The sequence below is a fragment of the Ammospiza caudacuta genome, chromosome 5 (assembly GCF_027887145.1).
Source record: "Ammospiza caudacuta isolate bAmmCau1 chromosome 5, bAmmCau1.pri, whole genome shotgun sequence".
Taxonomy (NCBI): Eukaryota; Metazoa; Chordata; class Aves; order Passeriformes; family Passerellidae; genus Ammospiza; species Ammospiza caudacuta.
In genome coordinates, this window is record NC_080597.1 from 46,014,088 (window position 1) to 46,036,685 (window position 22,598).

Sequence of the window (22,598 nt, forward strand, 5' to 3'; positions counted from 1 at the left end):
GTCATTTTAGGAGCCTAAAGCAATGGTTACAAATGAAGGAAACAGAACAATTTCCCACTTAATTCCCCAAGCAAAATCCCTGTGCAAGTGTTTGTAATCTCCATTCCACATAATTTTAAAAACACTGTATATGATATGTATTGCTTTATTAACAACAATAAAAATTCCAGTAAGACCTAAAAGATGCATGTCTCTCCCTGCTCTTCTGAATCCATCAACACATATTATGCCAATCCTCCTGTGTTATTCTTTCAGTAAGATCACCAGTAAAGGCAAAAGAACATTAATGATCAATTATTTGGAATCCTCCATTCCATCAAAAGCAAACTCACATTTACATAAATGAAGGCTTCAGACTGGATAAAATTTGCACAAGCTATTTCTGATATCTAATGTGTAACTACCTTAACACAAAATTAAGTATCTACCAAACTGAGGCTTACTCTTACATAGAACACCTCCTGGATTAGAAAAACATTACAGAAATATGTACCATACCAAAAAAAAAAGAAACTTTCAGACTTTTAACATAACTTGTACTCTGTAGGTGAGCTCTAGTAATTGCAAAAGCAGGCTTGCAATGACTACTATTTATGACCATTAATACACACAACCTGTTTGATTTTTTCTGCCTTATAAATCGTATTTGTCAGCTAAAACTATCTTCAAACCAAATGCTGGTATCTCCTTTAGAGTCACAGCATGTCATGCCCATATGGGGATACCAACAGGTCCTAGAAAGCTAAAAATGTATAATTTTGCTAATGTACTAAGGACAATGTGCAACATAATATAAATAAGGCAGAAGCATCAAGCATGGAAATAAATTCAAGACAAAGTTGACATTAAGTAGTTAACTAAGAAAGTAACAAAGATAGTATTAATTAATGAAAAAGAAGTACCTTCTTAGATAAGGAAATATTTGCAAGAAGAGTGGAACATTCTGAACTCACAATTATATAATAGAATTAAATACAGAAATGTATCTTTCAATTTACTCTTTGAAGCCAAAAATTCTTAATGCAAAAGTATGTATTTTAAAGTACAAAGTATATAATGGATATGACTTCATCACTGAACATAGACTCTGAGATAACTCCTGCTAAAGATTGATCTGTATTACATCTTGTATTAAATTATTAATTTGTGATTTATAAAATATTTTTAAGTCATCATAATTGGATTACTGCATTGTAAGGAAAACCATAGACTTCTGCACTGAATATCTGTCTCACATAACATCCAGATGTACTGTGTTTTGATACGTAAGAGAAAAATTACTGGTATTTCATAGTACTACAGAGTACGTGTACCTATTAACTGATTTACAAATGCTTAAGTTATAGTTAAATCACTCAAAAGGATGAATTCCTTACCAAATCTGAAACTTACATGACTTCCTTCTAAAAATGTATTTCTGTTGAAAATTATAATTGCAAAATAACAACAAACACACACACCTACAACCCCCAAATTTTTTTCTCAAGTTCTAAAAGCTCACATTTTGGCTCCAAAATAAACCAAGAAATAAAATTAAAATCAGGTAAATCATGTGAACAAACTATCTTTAAGAGTTGCAATATCTGGCAACAAGTTTCATAAGTGCCTCCTAAAAATAACTATATCACCAGCAAGAAGCTAACATAAAAAAAAGAAGAAAATAAGAAAGCCTTGATGGTTTGATTTAAAATCACAGCTCCCTAAAAAAAAGGCACTGTTAAGTGTCACACTTGGCAATAGCACTGCCTTTTGCCTAAACACTGGGAGAAGAAGAAATTAGTTCTCAGCTGGAGGCTCAGCTCTGATCAAGTAACTTTTTGCACAATCATATATACAAAACTCTTCCTATTTACTACACATTCACACACAGAGTACAACAAACTGCAGTTAATTACACAGATTTCAACTTTCAACAGTGAGAGTTGGGGCTACACACAATTGGTAGAAACACAAGTGACACTGCACCCCTTAGGAAAAATCACTTCTGATAAGTGCAGTATTTAACTGGAAGATATTGTATATTTAATGTTTATGTCACCTTTTTAATATTTAACATCTTCAAATGTGATCACAAAATCCATGTTTAGAAAAATACTAAGAATTTTAATGAATCGTAAGAGTAAGGTTCTTCAACTTCCCCCAGCTTGCATTTAAGATGAGTACTCTCTGGTTTCAAGCATTTCAAAGATGCTCCATTATCTGTTAAAGTGAAATAATTCCACGTTTTTCTATATTCACCAACTTTTTATAGCTGTGTACATAACAATGACAAAAGTACACAAAAAGTTGGCCAATGCATTAGGAAAGCTCTTCTTTTAGAGTTTTATCACATTATTTATTTTAAAAACCTTCTAATTTGGAATATAAAGGGAAAATCATGTAAAAGTGAGAAATCTCTTGCTAAGCATTTGTTCACTGCTAAAGTCAAGCACACAGTCTGATCTCTCAAATGTCTAGCACTAAGAAAGAGAAGTTAAGCTGCTGGCTATATTACAGCTAATACAATTCAGCTGTCATGATTTGAAATCTAAGAGTAATGGTACATAGGCTGCTCTAATACCTTAGGAGCAATAAACAAGGGAAAACCTGATCATAAGGATAAATACTTTATACCTTTCTCGTTGTCCATTTAAATTCAGGCAGGATAATAACAGCAATAATGTATTTTCTGAATTATAAACTCTAAATGAAATCCATACCTTTACTTACAATAGCCAAAATTCTTTTCAGTGTCTTCCCTGCTCAAGAGTAAGAGTTACAAACATTTCTAATGTTGTTTCATTTCTTGGTGTCAGCATTACCTATGCTATGAAATAGTAACCAGTAACAACTCACAAGCCAAATACTGCAAAGCAATTCAAAATCCTTAAGAGAGGAGTTATAATACATTGAACTTTGTTTATATTACACTGGGGCAATTCATTAAATAATGTTTTAAGGTATATTGCTTACTTTCTGTTGTTCATGTTGTTATAATTATTTGATAGAGATGGAGAGATCTTTGGTAAAGTTGAAAAATTGGATGCACCTGGGGACCTTTAAAAATATGAAAATGATAAATTAGACAAAAATGCTGAGATATTAAAAACTGTGAAAGAAAGATAATGAATGAATGAAGCAGATAAACAAGCATGGAAAAGAAATACTTTTTTAAAAGTGGGCAAAGCACTAAAAATACCCAGGACATGCAGCCCTCAGAATCTGCCTATTAACACCTGAAATGTTTCACAGTAGTTAAACTTCCATAACTCGTCGAAGAAACAGAGATATTAAAAACCAAAAGAAAGCACTGGTCACTGTGCAAAAAAAAAAAAAAAAAAAAAAAAAAAAGTAGTTTTCAGCTTACAGGACAACTGTAGATATTCTGATGTTCTAGAACTTAAAATGTGAAGTTTCTAATGTGGGAGTTTTATTAATTTTTCATTTCAAACTAAATGGATGTTGAGATGAGATACAAAAATGATCAAGATAAAAACTTCACATTAATTTAACAGCAGCATGGAACCATTTAGTTAAAACAGTCTCAGTAATTTTCTTAGAAAATTTCAGGATATTATGCACAACACTGGATTTTTAAAAACTTTTTTTTGCCAAAAAGAGAAGTATTATCACTTATCCCCATGGTTTAGGACTACTTTAAATACAAGAATAGTGATTATTTTCATCACAAAGACTTCTGAATATAACAAATACAGTATTTACAACTATCCTGCAGTGTATTTTTCTCAAGCAAATCTTACAGGTGCACAAGGAAAAGACAGCATACTCAAAGGAATTCATGTAACTTCAACTGAATTGGAGTTCTGGCTGTCATTGAAAAGCTTTGAAGTACACATCGCTATATTAAGAGAAGAACTGCATGCTCAGGACTTTTCAAGAACTAAACTCCATAAGGAAACGAACATTTTTATACTTGGGAAAATTCCCAGTGTATCTTCACATTTGTTTTCAACTTTCTGTTAAACCTTTTCCAAAAGAAAAGTTGCCAGGGAAGGGGAACCTCAATCCACATCACTCACACCAACTGATGCCAGAGCAAGCAAGAGTTGCTGCCCAGAGCATGGAAAGGGTTTGGAGGTCAGGAGTAATGAACCTGAAGTACAGCACAAAAGAACTCCAGCCACTGCAGCCAGCACCTCAGCTTTGTTGAGGGTCCCACTTAAATGCCTCCATGCAAAAGCACAAGAGGCAAAACACAAGAGGAGCTAGAGATGTGCATATGCCTGTGAGGGGTGTGATCCTATTGCCATCACTGGCAAATAAATGATGGGATGGCTACTATTCTTGGTGTGTTGGAATTAAAAGATATAGACTCTTTAGGAAGGACAGGCAGAGGAACCTCTTGGGAGCTCCTCTCAGGGATCAATGATCCATTATATGTAAGGAATAAAGGGTGGGCAGGGACAGACAACATTATAGTGGGGGTCTGCTATGGGCCATCCAACCAGGAAGACCGAGGAGGTGATTGGTGACAGCCAACACGCTGTCAACTAAGGGCAAATGTTGTCAGACAAATTTGCTGGTCTTCTAAAACCAAATAGACAGGTGGTGAGGGAAGACCGACATCATCAGTCTGGACTTCTGCCAAGCATTAGACACTGTCTCTAAGCTGGGGAGACATAGATTTAACAGATGGACCTCTTGATGGATAAGGAACTAGATGGATGGTTGCACTCAAGGAGTTGTGGTCAATGACTCAGGGTCCAAGTGGAAACCAGTGGTGCTCCTCACAAATCAGTACTGGGACCAGTGCTGCTTAGCAGTGACATGGACAGAGGGATTGGTGCACGCTCACCAAGTTTGCTGTTGACACCAAGCTGTGTGGTGTGGTTGGCATGTTGGAGGGAATGGATGCCATCCAGAGTGACCTGGCTTGAGAGATGTGCTGATGCAAATTTCATGACTCTGACAGCAACAAATGCAAGATCCTGCACTTGGGTCAGGGCAATCCCAACCACAAGTACAGGCTGCACAAAGAATGAATCAAGAGCAGCCCTAAAGAGAAAGAACTGGGTGTGCTGGTGGATGAGAAGCCCAACATAACCCAGCAATGTGAGCTCATAGCACAGAAAGCCAACTATATGCTGGGCTACATAAAAGCAGTGGGACCAGCAGGGTGAGGGAGGTGATTCTCCCCTCTGCTTTGCTCTTGTGACACCCCGTGGAGTGCGGTGCTCAGCTCCGGGACCATGACATAAAGACATGAACTTGCTGCAGTGAGTCCAGGGCAGGGCCACAAGATGATCAGAGGTCTGGAGCACTTCTCCAATGAGGACAGATTGAGAGAGTTGGGGCTGTTCAGCCTGGGTTGGCTGAGAAGAGAAGGCTCTGGGGAAACTTCAGAGCAGCCTTTCAGTTCCTAAAGGGGGCTACGAAAGCTGCAGAGGGACTTTTTACAAGGGCATGTGGTCACTGGACTAAGGAGGAGTGACTTTAAACTGAAAGAGAGTAGGTTTGGATTAGACATTAGGAAAAAATTCTTCTCAGTGAGGGTGGTAAGACTGGAACAGGCAGAGGAACTGGATGGCCCATCCCTGTAAGTATTTGAGGTCAGGTTGGATGGGCTCTGCACAAGTCGGTCCATTTGAAGGTGCCCTTGCCCATAGTAGGGAGCAGAAATTAGATCAACTTTTAAGGTCCCTTCCAACCGAAATCATTCTGTGTATCACCATATGAAGAACATGTTAGTTAATTTTTCAAGTATTCTGATCAACATTCACAAAGCTTTCCAGCAATTTCCTTTATCAATCTAAATCCTTCTCTTGGAATATTGTCTTCAAAGAAGTAAAATACAGACTGTCCACAAAAGATACCAAACTGAAGTCAGTTTAATCCCATTTAAATCCAGAACAGTATTTAATTATGACATTCATACATGTATTTATTTTAGAAGAAGCTATTTGATTTGAATAATTTTGAACTGAAATTGAACTTCTCAAAACCAATTTGAAGCTTTTATATAATTTAAACAAAATTCAAATGCAATATAGTTTTAAATTTTAAAACTCAATGTATAATTGCTGTATATAAAAACTGAAAGAAACCAGAGGAAACCAGTTAAGGTCTACTAAATCAGTAAATGGCTTGCTTCTCAAATGCAGAAGAGTAAACTAAATTCTCAACATAGCTACAACAGCAGCAGAAACTAACAGATAATTTTGAAAAGTAACTTTTTAATGGTGTAACAAACAACCCCCCAAAATAATTATTATAATTTAGCATTTTAACAGCAAAAGACAGAAGACAGGTTAACAAAAACCACTTAACTGTAGTATGCCAAACACATGAGATACTCACTTTCCCACATACTTCATTAACACTATGATTAAACTGCACTAGAACTCCCCAACAGGGAGGGACCAACAGCAAGAAGATAAATATGGACATCAGCAAAACCAACTGCAGCTAGAAGTCTTTTTTCCTCTGGAGGCACCCAGACTGACTGGATAAAGGAAGGTAGATAAGACTTTTTTGCATAAGCCATTCACAGGCCCTAGTCCTTACAGGGGACCTGCTGGTGGGACAACATAACAGGGCACAAAAATGCAGGCAAGTTCTGGAATGCAATGAGGGCAACTATCTGATGCAAGTGACTGAGGAGGTAATAAGAAGAGCTTCTCAACTGTATCTGATACTTAAAACCAAGGAGGAAGAACTAGCGGGGAATGTGAAGGCTGGGGCCTTGGCCAAAATGACCTTAAGATGGTGAAATTTGAGATCCTGAGGGAGAGCATGGCAGAAAACAAGACTACAGCCCTGGATTACTGCAGAGCAGACTTTAGACTTTATAGGGATCAGCTTGGACAAGTGTCATGGCATACAGCCCTGGAAAGAAGAGGGGCCCCCAAGAGAGCTGGACAATATTCACAGAATCATTTACACGGGAGAAGACCCCTAAGATCATCAGTTCCCTACGCTCAATAATGGTCCAGCCAGAGAAGTAAAAAATTAAGCAAAGGCAGCAGGAAGGTTGAGTGGATGAACAGGGAGCTTCTGACCCAAGATGGATGTGAAGAGAAAGCATCTCAGTGAAAGCAGTAGTAGATATCTTGCTTGACCAGCCTGATAATAATCTCTTCATAGAAGGATATCTTGGCAGATGAGGGGGAAGCAATGGGTGTGGTTCATCTCAACTTCCTCAAGTCTTTGGACAGTGTCTCCTGCAACACCCTCATAGGCAAGCAGATCAAACATGGATTATGTAAGTGCACAGTGAGATGGACTGAAAACCATTCAATCCTACCCCTGGAGGGACAGGTGGCAAATGGAAAGCAGCTTGGCAGAGAACCACCTGGGGTCCTGCTGGACAAAAAGCTGCACATGAGCCAGCAGTGTGTCCTTGGGCCAACCACCTTGGCCCACTGTGCTACACTGGGAAAAGGACAGCCAGCAGCTCAAGGGGGTGATCCTTCTCCTCTATTCAGAATTGGCTACAGACACCTGGAGTGCTGGGTTCACTTCTGGGCTCCCTAGTACCACAAAGACAGGGATATTCTGGAGCAAGACTCATGAGATACCACAAAGGTGCAGCATTTGACCTATGTGAAGAAGCTGAGAGAGCTGAGACCATGCAGCCTGAAGAAGAGAAGGCTCCAGAACGATCTTACCACTTGTATAAATACCCAATGGGAGAGAACGAAGAAGATGAAGCAAGAACCTTCTCAGTGGTGCCCACCAAAAGGACAAAAGTCTGTGAGTATAAAACAAAATAAATAAAATTCCATCTGAACAGGGAATATGCCTGGATATGGTCTTAAGCCATCTGCTACAGCTTCCCATGCTTTGAGTAGGGAAACTATGTGATACTTTCTCAAGAGGTCCTTCCATTACTAAGGGCTCTATTCCTTAAAGCTGTAGCTCTGATTGGGCTAGCATACAATTTTATAGCAAGCTTTAGTTAGACTATTCTCTTCTTACAAACCCTAACTAATTCAGCTAATCATGCTTTAGGGAATTTGCAGTAAAAAAGGTTAATATTTTAACATTCATCAATCAAAAAAAAAAAATAATGTTAAGGACGTGCATTTATTAAGAGTTTTTCAATCCTCCATTACTTTGTATTAATGAACATGTTTGTTAGACTAACTTGAAAATGTCTGTTGAACATCACCAATGTTTGGTGTTTACCCTCAGGAGTTCAGACACATGGTTATCTCAGTTACTAGTTATCAGCAAATGGCAGTCCAGCTCTTGGCTGACAAACAAGCTGACAGCTCCTGCTCATACAATTTAAGACATCCCAGTAAGTCCCCAGTTAGCGCCACATACCACAGTTCTTTCTTACAGAAAAGTCAGAAGAAATGCACATCTGTCTGCATACAACTGCTCAAGGAAAAAACCAAACACACTTTTTCCTTTGAAGATTCATGGATATATTTCCCTAAAAAACTTAGATAAATGAGCATTACATTATTTTAAAAAGGACTTCTAAGCATCTTTTATCCTTCTGTTCCCTTCTCTTAACAGACATTATGGGGTCCAACCCAGTAAAAGAAAATAATTGAGAAAGGGCCTTTAATGCTTTTCCAAGATAAAAAGGCCTATTAGTTTGAACCAGAAAAAAAATATCTGAAAAAAACTAAGAAAATGTTCATTATAACAAGGAGAAAAAGTGTTAAGCTACGAATGCGTGCAGACTCACCTTTCTGTAGGTCAAAAAATGCCCCAACTACCAACAATATATTCCCTTTCACACATGAGAATTGTTTAAAGTTAACAACAGGCCATCAGTAAATTATACTAAGTAGCCAGCTATTAGATTAGGATTGCCCATTCCACACTGATACCTAAATGAAACAAGTATCAGAATGAAATCCATTACTTTGAAAACACACACAGAGATACAGATTGACAGGTAATTAAAAATTCTTAGTTTTTTACTATATAGAAAGCACTTTTAAAGACTAGGATGGATCAGCAGATTTAAAACTTAAAAACAAGTTTTCTAAAAAACCCAGCTACAACACTTTTTTAAAATGAAAAGGAAATAACCTACTGGCTTATAGCTTTTTTGTATGCTTCCCTGACTTCCTTTTATATTTGCATATGAACAGTTATATAACAGAACTCTTAAGAGAAAATTAAGAGAAACCCTGTCCTGGCTATTCAGTCGGTAACCCATGGAATATCAAAACTTGAGTTCCTCACTTCTCCTCATCTTAAGTTTTAAAATCACAGATTGGCTGAAAGGTTTTAAGTTATGTACAGTTTTTCCCGAACATAAGTAACTTGATTTTGTAGTACGGGTCTTCAAGTAACTTGAACTACAATTTTAGATTTTTAAATTTATATTTATTTTTTAGTTTAAAACAGCATCTTGACAATAATAAACCATTCAAAAAGGATTATCTGTTTTTTCTGCATGTGGAATAATTTCTCATATAAGGACACAGATTAAAAAAAAAGTCTGCACAGAGATCTCAAATCTTCATTAAATACTGGGATCAGCAGCAACTAAGCTACAAAAACAACTGGGATCTGTACATTTGTATAAATTTGTCATGGGTATGACACTGAGAGACAGCCACTCATAGACATGTTAGTGTAACTAAATTTTCTCCAAAAATAATCATTACTGCTAAGTAATGCCTCTTTTGGGAGCAGGTGATGTTTAAGACATTCCAGAATAAACAGGAAGTTTCATAGAAGTCAACCTCCCAGAGCCAAAAACATCCCAGTAGCTGATATGAACAACCTCTCAGAAAGCAAAAAATCCAGCTATTCCTAAACCTGACTAACCCTGTGAACATTTGAAGAATGTACACCACATTCAGATACTTTCAGACTAAAAAACCCAAGCCTCACAAATATTTTAAGCAGCATTAAAATATGACACGATAGCAAATATCATTAAATCATGCAGGGTTTTTACAGTGGATATTGCAATTACTTCCAAAATAAAGTAAATTCAGAAGTTAGAAGAACAGTACACATAAAACAAATGCAAACACTGGTAAGCTTGAACACAGTGCAGAACTTAAGTTGTATAGCATGGTCTCTGCTCCTACATGAAAAGGATCTCAAAATCACTCTTCTAATTTCAGAAGAAGAGACAATTATGATGATAATTAATCTTTTTTTCTTGTACGAATTCAAGAAAAATTCTGTTACTCTCAAGAAAAACAGAATTGTCACTTTCAAGTGTTCCTTCCTGTACTGAACTGAGGTCCCAACCTGGCCACTTTCAAAGTAAGTATGTTCTTTTCTCGCATAAGAAAAGATGCTCACAGTTAACATACTTCTCATGAAAAACTGACAGCAATCATCATTTGTAGTAGGAGGAATACAGAAAAATTGCCAAAAGCAGCAATATAAAAATTGCTGTAAGGCTTCTGAGAGAAAGAGGCAGGGAAACCATGCAGAAGATCTTTCCATCCTACTGTTTCTCATTTTCAGTCGTCACAACAAAGATTCTGCTGTCATTCTGACAGACCTCAAAAGGCTGGAAAAATGAGCAAACAGGAACTACCTGAAGTCCAGTCAAGGGAAATGCAAAGGCCTGCACCTGGGGAGGAACAATGCCAGGAACCAATACACTGGGAAGAAGTGGGTGTGTGGGCGGGTGACAAATGGAAAGCAGCCTGGCAGGGAACCACCTGGGGTTCTGCTGGACAAAAAGCTGCACATGAGCCAGCAGTGTGTCCTTGGGCCAACCACCTTGGCCCACTGTGCTACACTAGGAAAAGCACAGCCAGCAGCTCAAGGGGGTGATCCTTCTCCACTCAGAACTGGCTACAGACACCTGGAGTGCTGGGCTCCCCAACACCAGAGAGACAGATCTGTCCTGGACCAAGTCCAGTGAGACACCACAAAGGTGATCAAGCATCTGACCTCTATGGAAAGGCCGAAATCTGGGACAGTTCAGCCTGGAAAAGAGAAGGTTCCACAGCAATTTTATCAACATGTATAAATAACTAGTGTGAGGGAATGAAGAAGATGGAGGAAGAGACAATAGGTATAGAACTGAAGCACTGGCAATTCTTTGTAAATATAAGGACTTTCAAAATAGGAGTTACCAAACAGTGGAGCAGGTTTTCCAGGAAGGCAGTAGAGCCTCCATCCTTGGACATGCTCAGAACCTATGTGGATAAAATCCCAAGCAATCTGCTCTAGGTGACCTGTCTTTGAGCAAATGCTTTGGACCAGAGAATCTGCAGAGATGCCTTCCAACATCAACTATTCTGTGAATCTGTAGAAAAGCTTAGCTCATGTTCTGAAATGATCCTGATTTTTTAAGCTTTATCATCCTTCGTGCTTTCCAGTATCCTATATTTTGACATTTCTAAATATGGCCTTTTATACCTTGACATCAGAATTTGTTTACAATTTGTACTCTTCAAAAAGAAGCACTACAAAGAGGTAATTTCAGCACTGAGCCAGCGTGTGACCAATGACAGGGCTGTAGGAAGGTATGTGGATATATGCTGTCTTGACAAACTAATACTTCTAATGGATCTCACACAGAAAAACTGCAAAGTGAGTTTAATATTTCTATCCCTTTAAACATTTATTAGGTTGTTCATGAAGTTTTAAACAGATGTAAAAACCTGTCCTATTACCTGTCCTGGCCTGTTCATAGCTGCTATTTGAATTCACAAAATTTTGCAAACTTTCCATTATTACAGTGTATTTGAATATCAAATTCCCAACTTTCTGATAGCTGCCAGATCTCAAAACCATACCAACCTCACAGTAATACTATTCATCCTCATTTGCTGGTTTACTTACAACCTTCTCTGACAACAGCATTCTGAATTAGCATTTCACTTGTCCCCAGATCAAACATTTTTCAGGAGATATTCTTTAATTTATATACTGCTCCTGAATGCTTTCCATAAAATGAAAAAGAAGTTTGGCAGAAGAAAAGCAGATACCATCACCAGAATATCTTCCAACCAAAACTTTCAAAACAATCCATGACATTGAGTTATGTAAGGTCTTTTAACTTTTCAAAGATGCATCTAAAATTTGACTAAGAATTTAAATTTCTACTAGATGTTTTTTGAGGTCAGAGATGAAACTTCAAGTTTTTAGCATCCCATTCTTTCTATTGCTTCACGTTCTTTAAAGCCTTATGTTACAACATCTTGATAAGCAAGATTATACTGTTAATACTAATCTTAAATTGAACTCAGACTTCATTAAACAGCTTAATAGAAAATAGTGTTCCAAATATAACTGCTTGAGATAAAACACCAAAGATAAAGAAACAGCATCCTTCAAATGATAAGCAATGATACTATAAAAATGCTTTAGAGCAGTGACTTGTAACTACATGGATACATAATCTCAAAAGGAATAAAGAGAACTTAAAAGAACTTAAACTTTTTATGAAAGGTACGATCAAGAACCAGCTAAAAAGCCAAGAAACACAGTTAACTATTTGTAAGCCTGACATCATATTAATTAAATGGTTCCAACTGTTCTTCAAAATCAAGAGAAAATTATTTAGATACTGGAAATAACATAAAAACCAGTTAAATGAATAAAACCACACAAGTCTTTCTATTCACTTGCCATTATGAAGGTGCTGTTCATAACAGCAGTAGGAAAAATAGAAAATAAAACCAACATCATTCTGCATTAACTGATGACAGCCCAACAAAGAATAAAAGCCACATGTTGGTAATGTAGGCTGCAATTCAAATAAACTTGGTGGGTAAATATGTTCTGGAGACAAAAGGAACAAGCTGTCCATGAAAATATTTATGTGTAAGAAAAATACTGATAAAATCTGTGTTGACCTAACAGATACACTGTGCTTTGAGACAGAAATCTAAATAAACTATGCTGAGTTTTACAGTTTTCTACTATGGATTTTTTTTTCCATTTTTCAGCAGGATAATGTATTGGTTGAAATCAATAAAGTTAAGCAGTGTATATGCAGGAATTCATTATTATGCTATGTTCTACAAAGCATGACACAGCAAATGTATTCAGGTGTACTTTCAATTAAATATCTGAAGGCTGATTTTCAAAATAAAATGCCACTTTTAAAAACTTTTTTTTCATAAAGCAAAATAATAGTCAAACTAATCATGTGACTGGAATTCATAACTTACTTCGGAGTTGAAGGACCTCTTGGCCATGTTCCATCCTCATTCTTCTGTTCTATCACCAGGACCTACCACAAAAAGCATAGTGAGAAAACGGAAATAAAAATATCAGTAGATTGCTTTCTGTTCCATCTTTTTAATGGATTTGCTGACATGTGATCGAGAAAAGACTGATATTTAAGGTACTATTCACTGACATTCAAGAATATGCCATTACACTCTGTATTTCATCCACTGCACTGGTCCTTCTTCTCTACTTTTTTCACCCATCATCTTAATTTGGGCAAGTCACTTAACAGTTCTATTCCTCTACAATCCATGGATGGCAAGCCACTTATCTCTCAAAGAGATAATGACCTGCAATGTTTAAGCAGCACCTGTGAATCTACAGAAACCACATGTCTATACAACAGCCCTGTTGAGGAAGGGGTAATTCCTGAAGGAATTCTGCCTTACACAGATGGGTAAGAAAAAACCCAAAACACCCAAACAAAACTATTTTCTGCCTCAATAGCCTTAAAACCATATACCTGTATGGTTACTCCTGTATGTTTTACCAAAGCATTTATCTAATATTATTTTTTCAACAGGACAGTTGGCTAATGAAATTAATTTCATTCTATTTGTTATTGGTATGGAAAGCAGGACAGAACACTCAGTCCCAAACACAGGCATCAGGTGTCATCTGAAATTCCTTTGGATATTTGAGATAGCTCCCCTACCCTGGCAGATATGACACAGGACCTACAAACAGCTCATGCCTTTTTCTGGATTGACAGCTGAGATAGCTGGATCCTTTGAAATGGCAACTAGACTCCAATGCTTAAACTGAATCCAACTCCCCACTTCCAATGCAACTAATTCTGCACAACTGTACACTGATGTTTCAGGACACTAATTAAACTGCCATGCTGTGCCTGTATGCATCTACACTGTGACATAAATTCAGTTAAGTACTAATGCTCAAAACCTCGTGCATAACCCACTTGGAAGGTATAGTCACATTTTCAGTCTGAACACACTTGAGCATGAGACTGAAAACAAGCCTTCTATCATGACCAGCTTTCTATCAGGAACAGACTAGTCTGCTATCCTTGGTCATTGATGCTGAAAGACTGATTTTGCCATACTTCCTGGACTTACTCAGAGCTTACTAAATAGAAAGTAGATTTAGACTGAAGAGTTCAATGGAATCCCTAGAGGTGTACTTCAGAAATCAACGGATAAATTCAAAGCATTACTTTACTCAATTGTGCACACTCTTATAACTATTAGGTTAGACAGACTGTAATAGTCAGAGTAACTATTATTAGATTAGGAAAGTCAGCAAGAAAAATGTCAGCAAGTGGAACTGACCGAACACATATGGCCTACCACGACATTTCGCATTTTCAGAAACTATGGGTAAACTCTGTTTTAAACAGTATTAATTTTGCTCAAAGCACAGATGTCACCTAGAGATCTTGTCATGGCTTTATTAGACTATGATTGCTTCATAGTTAATGTTTCACTGGGATAGAGATAATTAGCACGTTACATCTTTGATGTGACTCTTTTATGGGAGATGTTATCTCTTCCAGTAGGACTTCTGCATTGTTAAAATTACCTCTGTGAGGGTTTAAGTGCATGCAGCATGAAGCTACAGGACACAATAGTTCAAGCAGCAATTTTCGTGCACTGATTACCTACCTCCCATGCCATTAAAAAACCTGAAAGCCTAAATACTGCAGGTAAGTAGGTAATAGTCAAATATTTCAAAGCAAAAGGAAATACTTTAATATAATCTCGCCTAAAGTTACTGCCATCAAATTGCATCCATCCGCATTTGTAACGTGACTGCACGAACTACAGCTGTTGAAAAAACATTCAACTCTATTTGAAGACTAAAGAATCAGTGTAATAATCTGAAAAATTATTCTATAAATGCAATTGCACAATCTGTTTACACTTCTATTTTGTAGTTTAACGTTCAATGCTTGTTCTTTGCATTCATCTGGAAAGGTAAAAAAGTTATCTTGTGAGGAATTCCTCTGTAAAGGATGATTTTGAAGTGATGACATTGTCTCATGTTAAAGCAGGTTTACAAACCTCTGTTGTTCTTAGCAAAGTATTTCCACATTTTTTTGTTATTTTGTTTGTGAAATCTAGACAGTGGAATCTGAGTAGAAGACATTATTCTTTTAGAATACCTAAAAAGTTATTTAAATTTTGGGTTTCATTATAGGAACATATCCAAGATTCTACGAATAATTATTTACTTCAGATTTTACCAAATTCATGTCATCAATTTCATGATATTTGGTAAACATAAAGTTTAAAATTTAGACATATATTAAAATTTTTAATTCATCAGAAGAGTTAAATCCTCTCTTTCATCTCTCTTTTCAATCTTTAATCCTGAAAATACACACAAAGACTACTTTAATTTCAACAAATTTGTTCACAAAATCTTCTATCCCTAACATAATCTATTGGAAAGTGATTTTCATTAAAAAAAAGCAAAAATCATTCAGTACAGCTACATTTTTATGAGCAAAAAGACAAATGTATGCAAGAAAAGAAATAATATTTCACTGTACCTGTCCCTGGTATAAACCAGCATCCTGTATGGTACTGTCTGGTTTATTCAATGGTTCAAAAGTATTACTCATGTACTTGTTCCACAATCTGGTCTCTTTTTCACCTGGAATATTGAAGATTTTTCTTATCTCCTTTTCAATTGTATCTGTTTTGTGAAGGAAAGAAAACAAATTTAACATTTCAATACACAAACAATATACAGTCAAATAAAGCATCAGAATTCACTCCTCATATTCAAAATATGAATGAAATTGTATAAATTGCCATGCAACAACATCATTTTGTAGGACAAGCAGGAAGTTGCTAGCTAGCTTGCCTTCAAAATGGAAACAGTCAGATGACTGAATCCCTTAGCAATGCAGACCAATTAAAGAGAAGCTGATAAGTAACACGACAGGAGCCATCTACTAATTTCTGAGCATGATAATAGAAGAGTGTGGGGAGGTAGCAAATTATCAGAAATGAGACTGATGGCAAAACCAAGTGCAGGAAGTCATTCTGTTCCCTAAATCAACCTTTTTTGGGTTTTACGCTTCTACCCATATCTGAGTGCAATTTGCACTAACAGCAGCCTATAATATGTGTGCGAAGTTTAATCCACATGTCCACAGAAAAAAAATGACTGCTTTGTAACACTGAAGCACAAAAATTTATTGTAAAAGGAAGGTGAAAGATTTTATATCCCTGAAAGATTCAAAGAAGAAAGGTCTACCAGCTCCTAATTCACCTAACAGAAATATAACCAGTGTTACATAATTTTAAGGCAGCATAGCTTATCGACAACAGGAATTTAAGTGAAGTTTTTAATTAACACCATTCTTCTTATACAAAAGTAGTTTACTAAAGATTTGGGTTTTTACACTACTATGTACAGTGCTGTATCATAGCAATACCACTTAGCTGCTTTTTTTAATTGGTAGATTCACAAAGGCCCATGGAAGCTATGTCTCATAACAGCTAACACAGAACACAAAACAGGAGCCAAAAAACATACACTATATCCCTGATGATCACTGAAAAGTACAATTATAAAAATGGGCCCTGTAAGCTCTTTGAAAGACATTCCTCCAAAGTCTAAGGAGGAAACACTAGCACTAGTGTCAGCTTCTCTTGCTCCCTTTTACTCAAGATTTTTTTCTCTTCCACTAGGTTAAACAGGAAAAGCCAAACTGAGACCCAAAACTTAAAAGTCCCTTGCAAATGTCCAGACATTGGCTTGTGAAATGTATGACAGCAGGCCAATATAATATTTGTAGATATTGTAGGCAACTGAATACAGTTTGTTCCTATACTACTTATCACACATTTCAGTCTGAAAGAAAGTGTTAGACTGGATCATCTGTTTTTGTAACAGAGATTATATATAGGCAAGGTAGGTGACATCAACAAAGCAACAGACTTATTTGATTTGTTGGGTTTCAAAAAAAAATCAACTACTGTCTGAATCAATTCTCAACCAATGAATTCAAATAATTATATCTGAAAATAAGTATAAAACTAGTCAGCAACAATCTTGTAAAAAAAGTAGAAAATGTAGATTTTTCAGTGGCTTACACTAAAAGAAAAATTTACAAAATATAATTTTTCATTCTCTTAATACCATGGCAATTAATTATCTGAGCATTGCAGGTTGTTTTCTTCACAAGCACTAAGCTAACATTTATTAAGTTCCAGCTTTGCTAACAGAACTATTACAACACAGGAAGAATGAATGCCATTGCATGACTACACATTATGTCCAAGACTCTGGGAAGAGCATGTTCCACTTGACTACTATGCCAATTTTGAGACTGTGAAAATAAGATGCTTTTATGTACTTCCATGAACATATAACCAATGTTAACTTTATAATCCTTCCTCCCATCCCCACCAACTATTACTGGAGTGCTGGCTTATGAAGTAAAGTTGAAGTGCCTGTTCCAGCATAAATGAAAACTGATCATATATTGTCTGAATCACATTGTGTATGGGGTTCTCCCCTAGTAGAATCATAGACTCATTCAAGTTGGAAATGACATGCAAGATGAGAGTCCAACCTTTCACCAAACACCAGCATATCAACTAAATCACAGCACTAAGCGTCACATGCAACCAGTTCTAAAACACTTCCAGGGATGGTGACTCCAACACGTCCCTGGGGAGTTTTAGTTATACACATCCAATGTATGACATGATCAGTACTAGCATGATGTCTAAAAGGGACAGGAAGAACTGCCATTTAAAGATGCCTCTCACTCCATCAGCTGTATACCCACAATCTGAAAAAGTTCCATTTGAGAGTTAATAGTTATAGCTCCCATACAGATAATAGCCTACACTGTTAAATATCATACAGCTTATTCATAAAAACAACTGCATGCTTGAAGTACTATTTTGAAAGACTACCTGGAACAGTCTTGATGAGATGCTGAAAAATTTCAGTTCAGGGAATCCTAATACAAACACATCCTGGCTCCTAAAGCTAGTGCAATCTCAAATGCTGGCTACAGGAAACTCTCAGATATTAGGCTAATGTTGTCAGTCTGAGCTGACTTTGTACTAATTTATTGACACAGCTTAGCTTAGCTTCTATTTGAGTGGAAAAGCAAAGATATTCCAGGAATAGTAACAAGTATTTGAAGACTGATAGGTGAGTATTAGACTTAGGATATTTCTCTGATTTTTTTTTATTTTAAGAAAGGTCTTGTACTTATTTTTTGAGTGCAGTAAATAATATAATTAACAATGCTGGACAGAAAAATTAAAACTTCTTGAAAAGACCGTATTACCCTGGGTCTACTTAGTTCCTTGGGGCTGTTACTGACTGTTTTGTACTACAAGTCTTCTGCAGCTATAATAGAAATGCATCTCTTACTGGAATATACAAGAACGAGCAAAAAATAATCAAGATTCAGAAAGATCCCTCTTGCATATTATTTATTGATATAATAAGTACTTCTACTGTGTATTTGATGAATTCCAGAACTACCTTAAATATACTCAAGGTAATAAACAGGGAGAAAAAAACCCCACAATCTTAGAAATGGATAAGAGGGATCAGTAACTACTTCACTCTTAAAGTGGGCTGTATTTTTCTAGCTCTTCTTCTAAGGTACAAACTCTTCTGGATGCCTTGCTAGGATGGCTCTGCTTTGCACTCTGCACAAGAAGCTTCAGCTTCAGGAAGGGCATGTTTTTAAAGGCTTCCAGGAGCATATCATGCACATTTCAGGAAAGCAAACAAGGCCAGGGTCTGGAAAGGGATTGCCAGTGAATTCTGACTGCTTCTCATTACCTTTTACAACAATTTATTCATAATTTTAATTCTCTCTTTGCTAAGAAAAAATTAAATTACTTCAAGTAACTGTCATTCCAAAATGCCCTGCTTCTGATCAGAGAAAGAAAATTCATCCATTACCTATAATTTCAGTGATACAATAAATTCAGTATAGCTGCAAAATAGCTTGCATTTGGTCCTATGGGAAGGACAATGTTAAATTGCCTTTTTCAAGATTCTGGTTTCCTCAGAAGATAACGAAGTATAACCTCCCAAGTCAAAACAAATCTCAAAAAGCCAAATGAACAACAAACCTTGTTTTAAGAAGAATTTTCAAAATTTTGAAGTTTTTATTCTAGTACAAGACATGATTTGTTTTCTAACTTGAAATACTGAATTTAACAAAGTAAAATAACTACTTCTAAAGCAAGTAATCTGCAAAGAATTACAGGCTGGTAAGTATAAGTCATGTGAAGAGAAGTAAAAGCTAAAAAACATACACTGCTGTCAACAAATGTAAACAAAGTGATGGCTGGACACACATGCCAAGGGCATAAAGTACAATTCTGCATGAAGTACAAAACTGCACAAATACAGACAACTGAAAGACTCTTATCTCAGATACACATGCACAAACACACCAAAAAATGAGAAGCAATATCTTTGAAAATGTTCTCATTGTTATTTTCAAAGTCAAGTATCTTATCAAAATACTGTTTCAAACAATGACAGAATGCTAAGTGAGCAGTCAAAATAAATACAAGTAAAGGTAACTTAAAGGTGTAATCAACAATTCAATTACTGTAAAAGATTGTGCCTGGCCTGCCATTTCACAACATGAAGAACACCGCCTTTGTAGGTCATCTTTAGGCATTAATTTATTAATTACATTCTATCTTGTGTTTTGTAATATATGTTTCTCTTTGTATATATGATTAGAATGTGTTGGTTAATAAAACACACAAAAAATACACTTCTTGCACATCAAAAGCCAAGAAAAAGTACTATGAAATCCAATAAACAACATCACACTATTCACTTTCTTAAAAGTTCAAAACTCTAAGTTAATACAGATGCTTAGATAATAAAACATGCAATTTTATTGTTACAGTTGTATTAAACCCCCTCAACATTCCAATTTTTTAACTTTTAATTTTGACCCAAACAAAACTACTCCCATTGTTTTTAATGGTCAAAACAGCTATCTATCATTTTATCTAGACATTTATTCAGAACTTGCTACCACATACAAGTACCAATCACATATTTTTAGAAAATAATTTGGCATACCTATTGTATCAGCTTTACTAAATCTTCGTGTGACAACGTTGTTCATATTTCCATTTTCACACAGTTTTAATTCTGTTAGATATACCTCTACTTTGCAGTGCTTTACAAACATACCCTGTTCAACAACCTGAAAAACAGAATGAGATCACATATCAGTCTAATATGTTCCCATATACACACACAAGATATTTTTGAGAACTGTTCAAGAAACTGAAGTTCATGTAATATAAGACACTTAATAAATGCAAAAAATAAAATGAGACCTAAAATTCTCCTATAGCTTTTCAGAAATACAGTAAACTAGAAAGTACATTTTTCCACAATGATGACTGTCTTACCTGTGTATAACATGGTGACTTTCAAAGTGTAGAAAGCAGAAATCACAAATATGCAACCTTAATCCAAAGATACGTGACCAAAAGGTAGAAACACCCAAAAGGTACTTTTATTTCCAAATACATTCATTGTATATCCTTTCCTCAGAACATCAAGAACTAGTTTTCACAGTTAAAAAGTAGTTATCAAAAATATAATACATACTAATAAAATCTGGATATCACATTTTTAAACAAAACCTACAAATATTTCACTTACATTCCGATAATGAATATATTCATTTGGAATTTTAACTACTCATTACAGTTGTTTATTCTATGTTCATTTTTTAAACACAGATTATGGAATAGTTAAATATACAGGATTTGTTTTTTAATAAAAGTAAAATGTAGAAAAAAATATTCAGGGTCACCTCTTAAATGTTTTTCCTTTTGATCTTCCAAAGTGTAACTGCATAGTCATGTAGACCGCTCCAAAAATAACCATCAGCCTGATATGTGATCCATCTGACAAATACGGTTAAAATAAAGCCACCAGCTAACTGCTAGGAGAGATCTGCTATCTGCTGTACAAATATAACTTACATGTATGTGCCATAGGAAAAGAATGAAGAAATTAGTGAATTATTTCATTTCTTGCTGTAGCTTCAATTACTGGCAATCATGGCATTTAAGCAAAAATGCATCTTAATTTGAGCAGCTTAATAGTTTGCAGCTACTAGAGTCACAACAAAATAGTGGCAGTAAACAAAACTACAAGTGTGACTAACACACTTGTAAGAATAAAAACCAACACTCTAGTGGTAGTACAACCTATTACAAGGAGTCTTACTATTATTTGATGTTGACTGAACACAAAATTTTATCCATTTCAAATTTGGATCCACATTTCCAAAATAGCTGATGTAACACAGGGGATGAAATAAAGTATAATAATACCACGTTTATTAAAAAAAAAAAAAAAAAAAAAAAAAAAGGCACCTCATAATGGCAGACAGGAAAAATAACAATGAATGACAAAAGCATCAGAAACAAAAATGCTGAACTGGAATATGCTTTGCAGAGGATAACTGCTGTTCATACTGGCAGAAAATAACAAAGCTATGCCTGTTTACCTGGCCACTCATTATACTCCATGTATTTTTCCAGTTAGCTACTCTGAAGTGGAATGGAAGTTACTCTAATTTCACTGCTCTCTCATTCCATTTTCCTCCCAAACTGAAAAAATTAGACTTTTTACTTTACCATGATGATGGAAGAGTATGCAGTTTACTGAAACCCATCCTCAGAAGAAACAATACCAAGTTGACAACAGATATATTTTTAAAGAAGGAGAGTTATTCTAATGGATTTCAACTCTAACAGAACTAGACAAAATGACAGACATTTCAGGGATGTCTCTTTAAAACAAGACCAAAAACCAAACAACTACTTTATCATATCAGAGAAAACATAAAACCCTTTACCAAACTTCTGTTACTGACCAAATTAATTTTGAAGACCCAGAACTTCTTCTACAGCTATATCTACCATTTATTTCAAGAGTGGACTTTAAGTAAGCAGCCAGCATGCATGCAGTTAGACCATACTTACATCATAAGAAGGAAACAAAAGTTGTATTGCACCAGAAATCATAAAACTAAATTTTAAGCCTAATATTTTTTAGCAATTTAAAAAGAATTAAAATCAAGATCCCTGTAACTGAAAAAATGCACCCCAGCAGCCAATACAAAAAGAATAAATATACCAAAATATATTTAAAAAACTAAGTAATTCAGTCCAGTGAGGATGCAATTGAAACCAATAATTCGAAAATCTTAAGAAATAACACAAGCAAAAGAAGATTGTATGATCAGCAAACTGGTAAAATGTCCTCTCACCTTTAATAATAAGGGTATTATGAGACTGGAGCAAACAAAAAAATTTAAAGATGTTAATTTTTCAGTATCTCACATTGATGGAGGGCCACACCATCCACCATACCATGGCCTACTACTTGTGTTGAGGTAAGCCTTTTGCTTAAAGAAATAACTCCCTTGGCAAGCAGCTGAGCAGAGTGTTTATCAGCAATTACTCCACCAA

General features: G+C 35.8%; 1 protein-coding gene across 3 annotated transcripts in view; it reads right to left on the reverse strand.

Annotated features, from left to right (window-relative positions):
* USP15 (ubiquitin specific peptidase 15) overlaps positions 1-22,598 on the reverse strand; it is a 60,740-nt gene that overhangs the window by 23,526 nt on the left and 14,616 nt on the right. For 2 of the 3 annotated variants that reach the window (XR_009274797.1, XM_058805992.1), the window contains exons 4-7: positions 20,182-20,308; positions 15,635-15,780; positions 13,062-13,123; positions 2,953-3,036 (exon numbers count right to left, since the gene is read on the reverse strand). Coding sequence is in view for 2 of the 3 variants with exons in the window: in XM_058805992.1 (XP_058661975.1) it covers positions 2,953-3,036; positions 13,062-13,123; positions 15,635-15,780; positions 20,182-20,308 (419 nt within the window). In the remaining variant the exon portion in view is untranslated. The remainder of the gene's footprint in view (positions 1-2,952; positions 3,037-13,061; positions 13,124-15,634; positions 15,781-20,181; positions 20,309-22,598) is intronic. The other variant, XM_058805993.1, reaches the window with a different exon arrangement.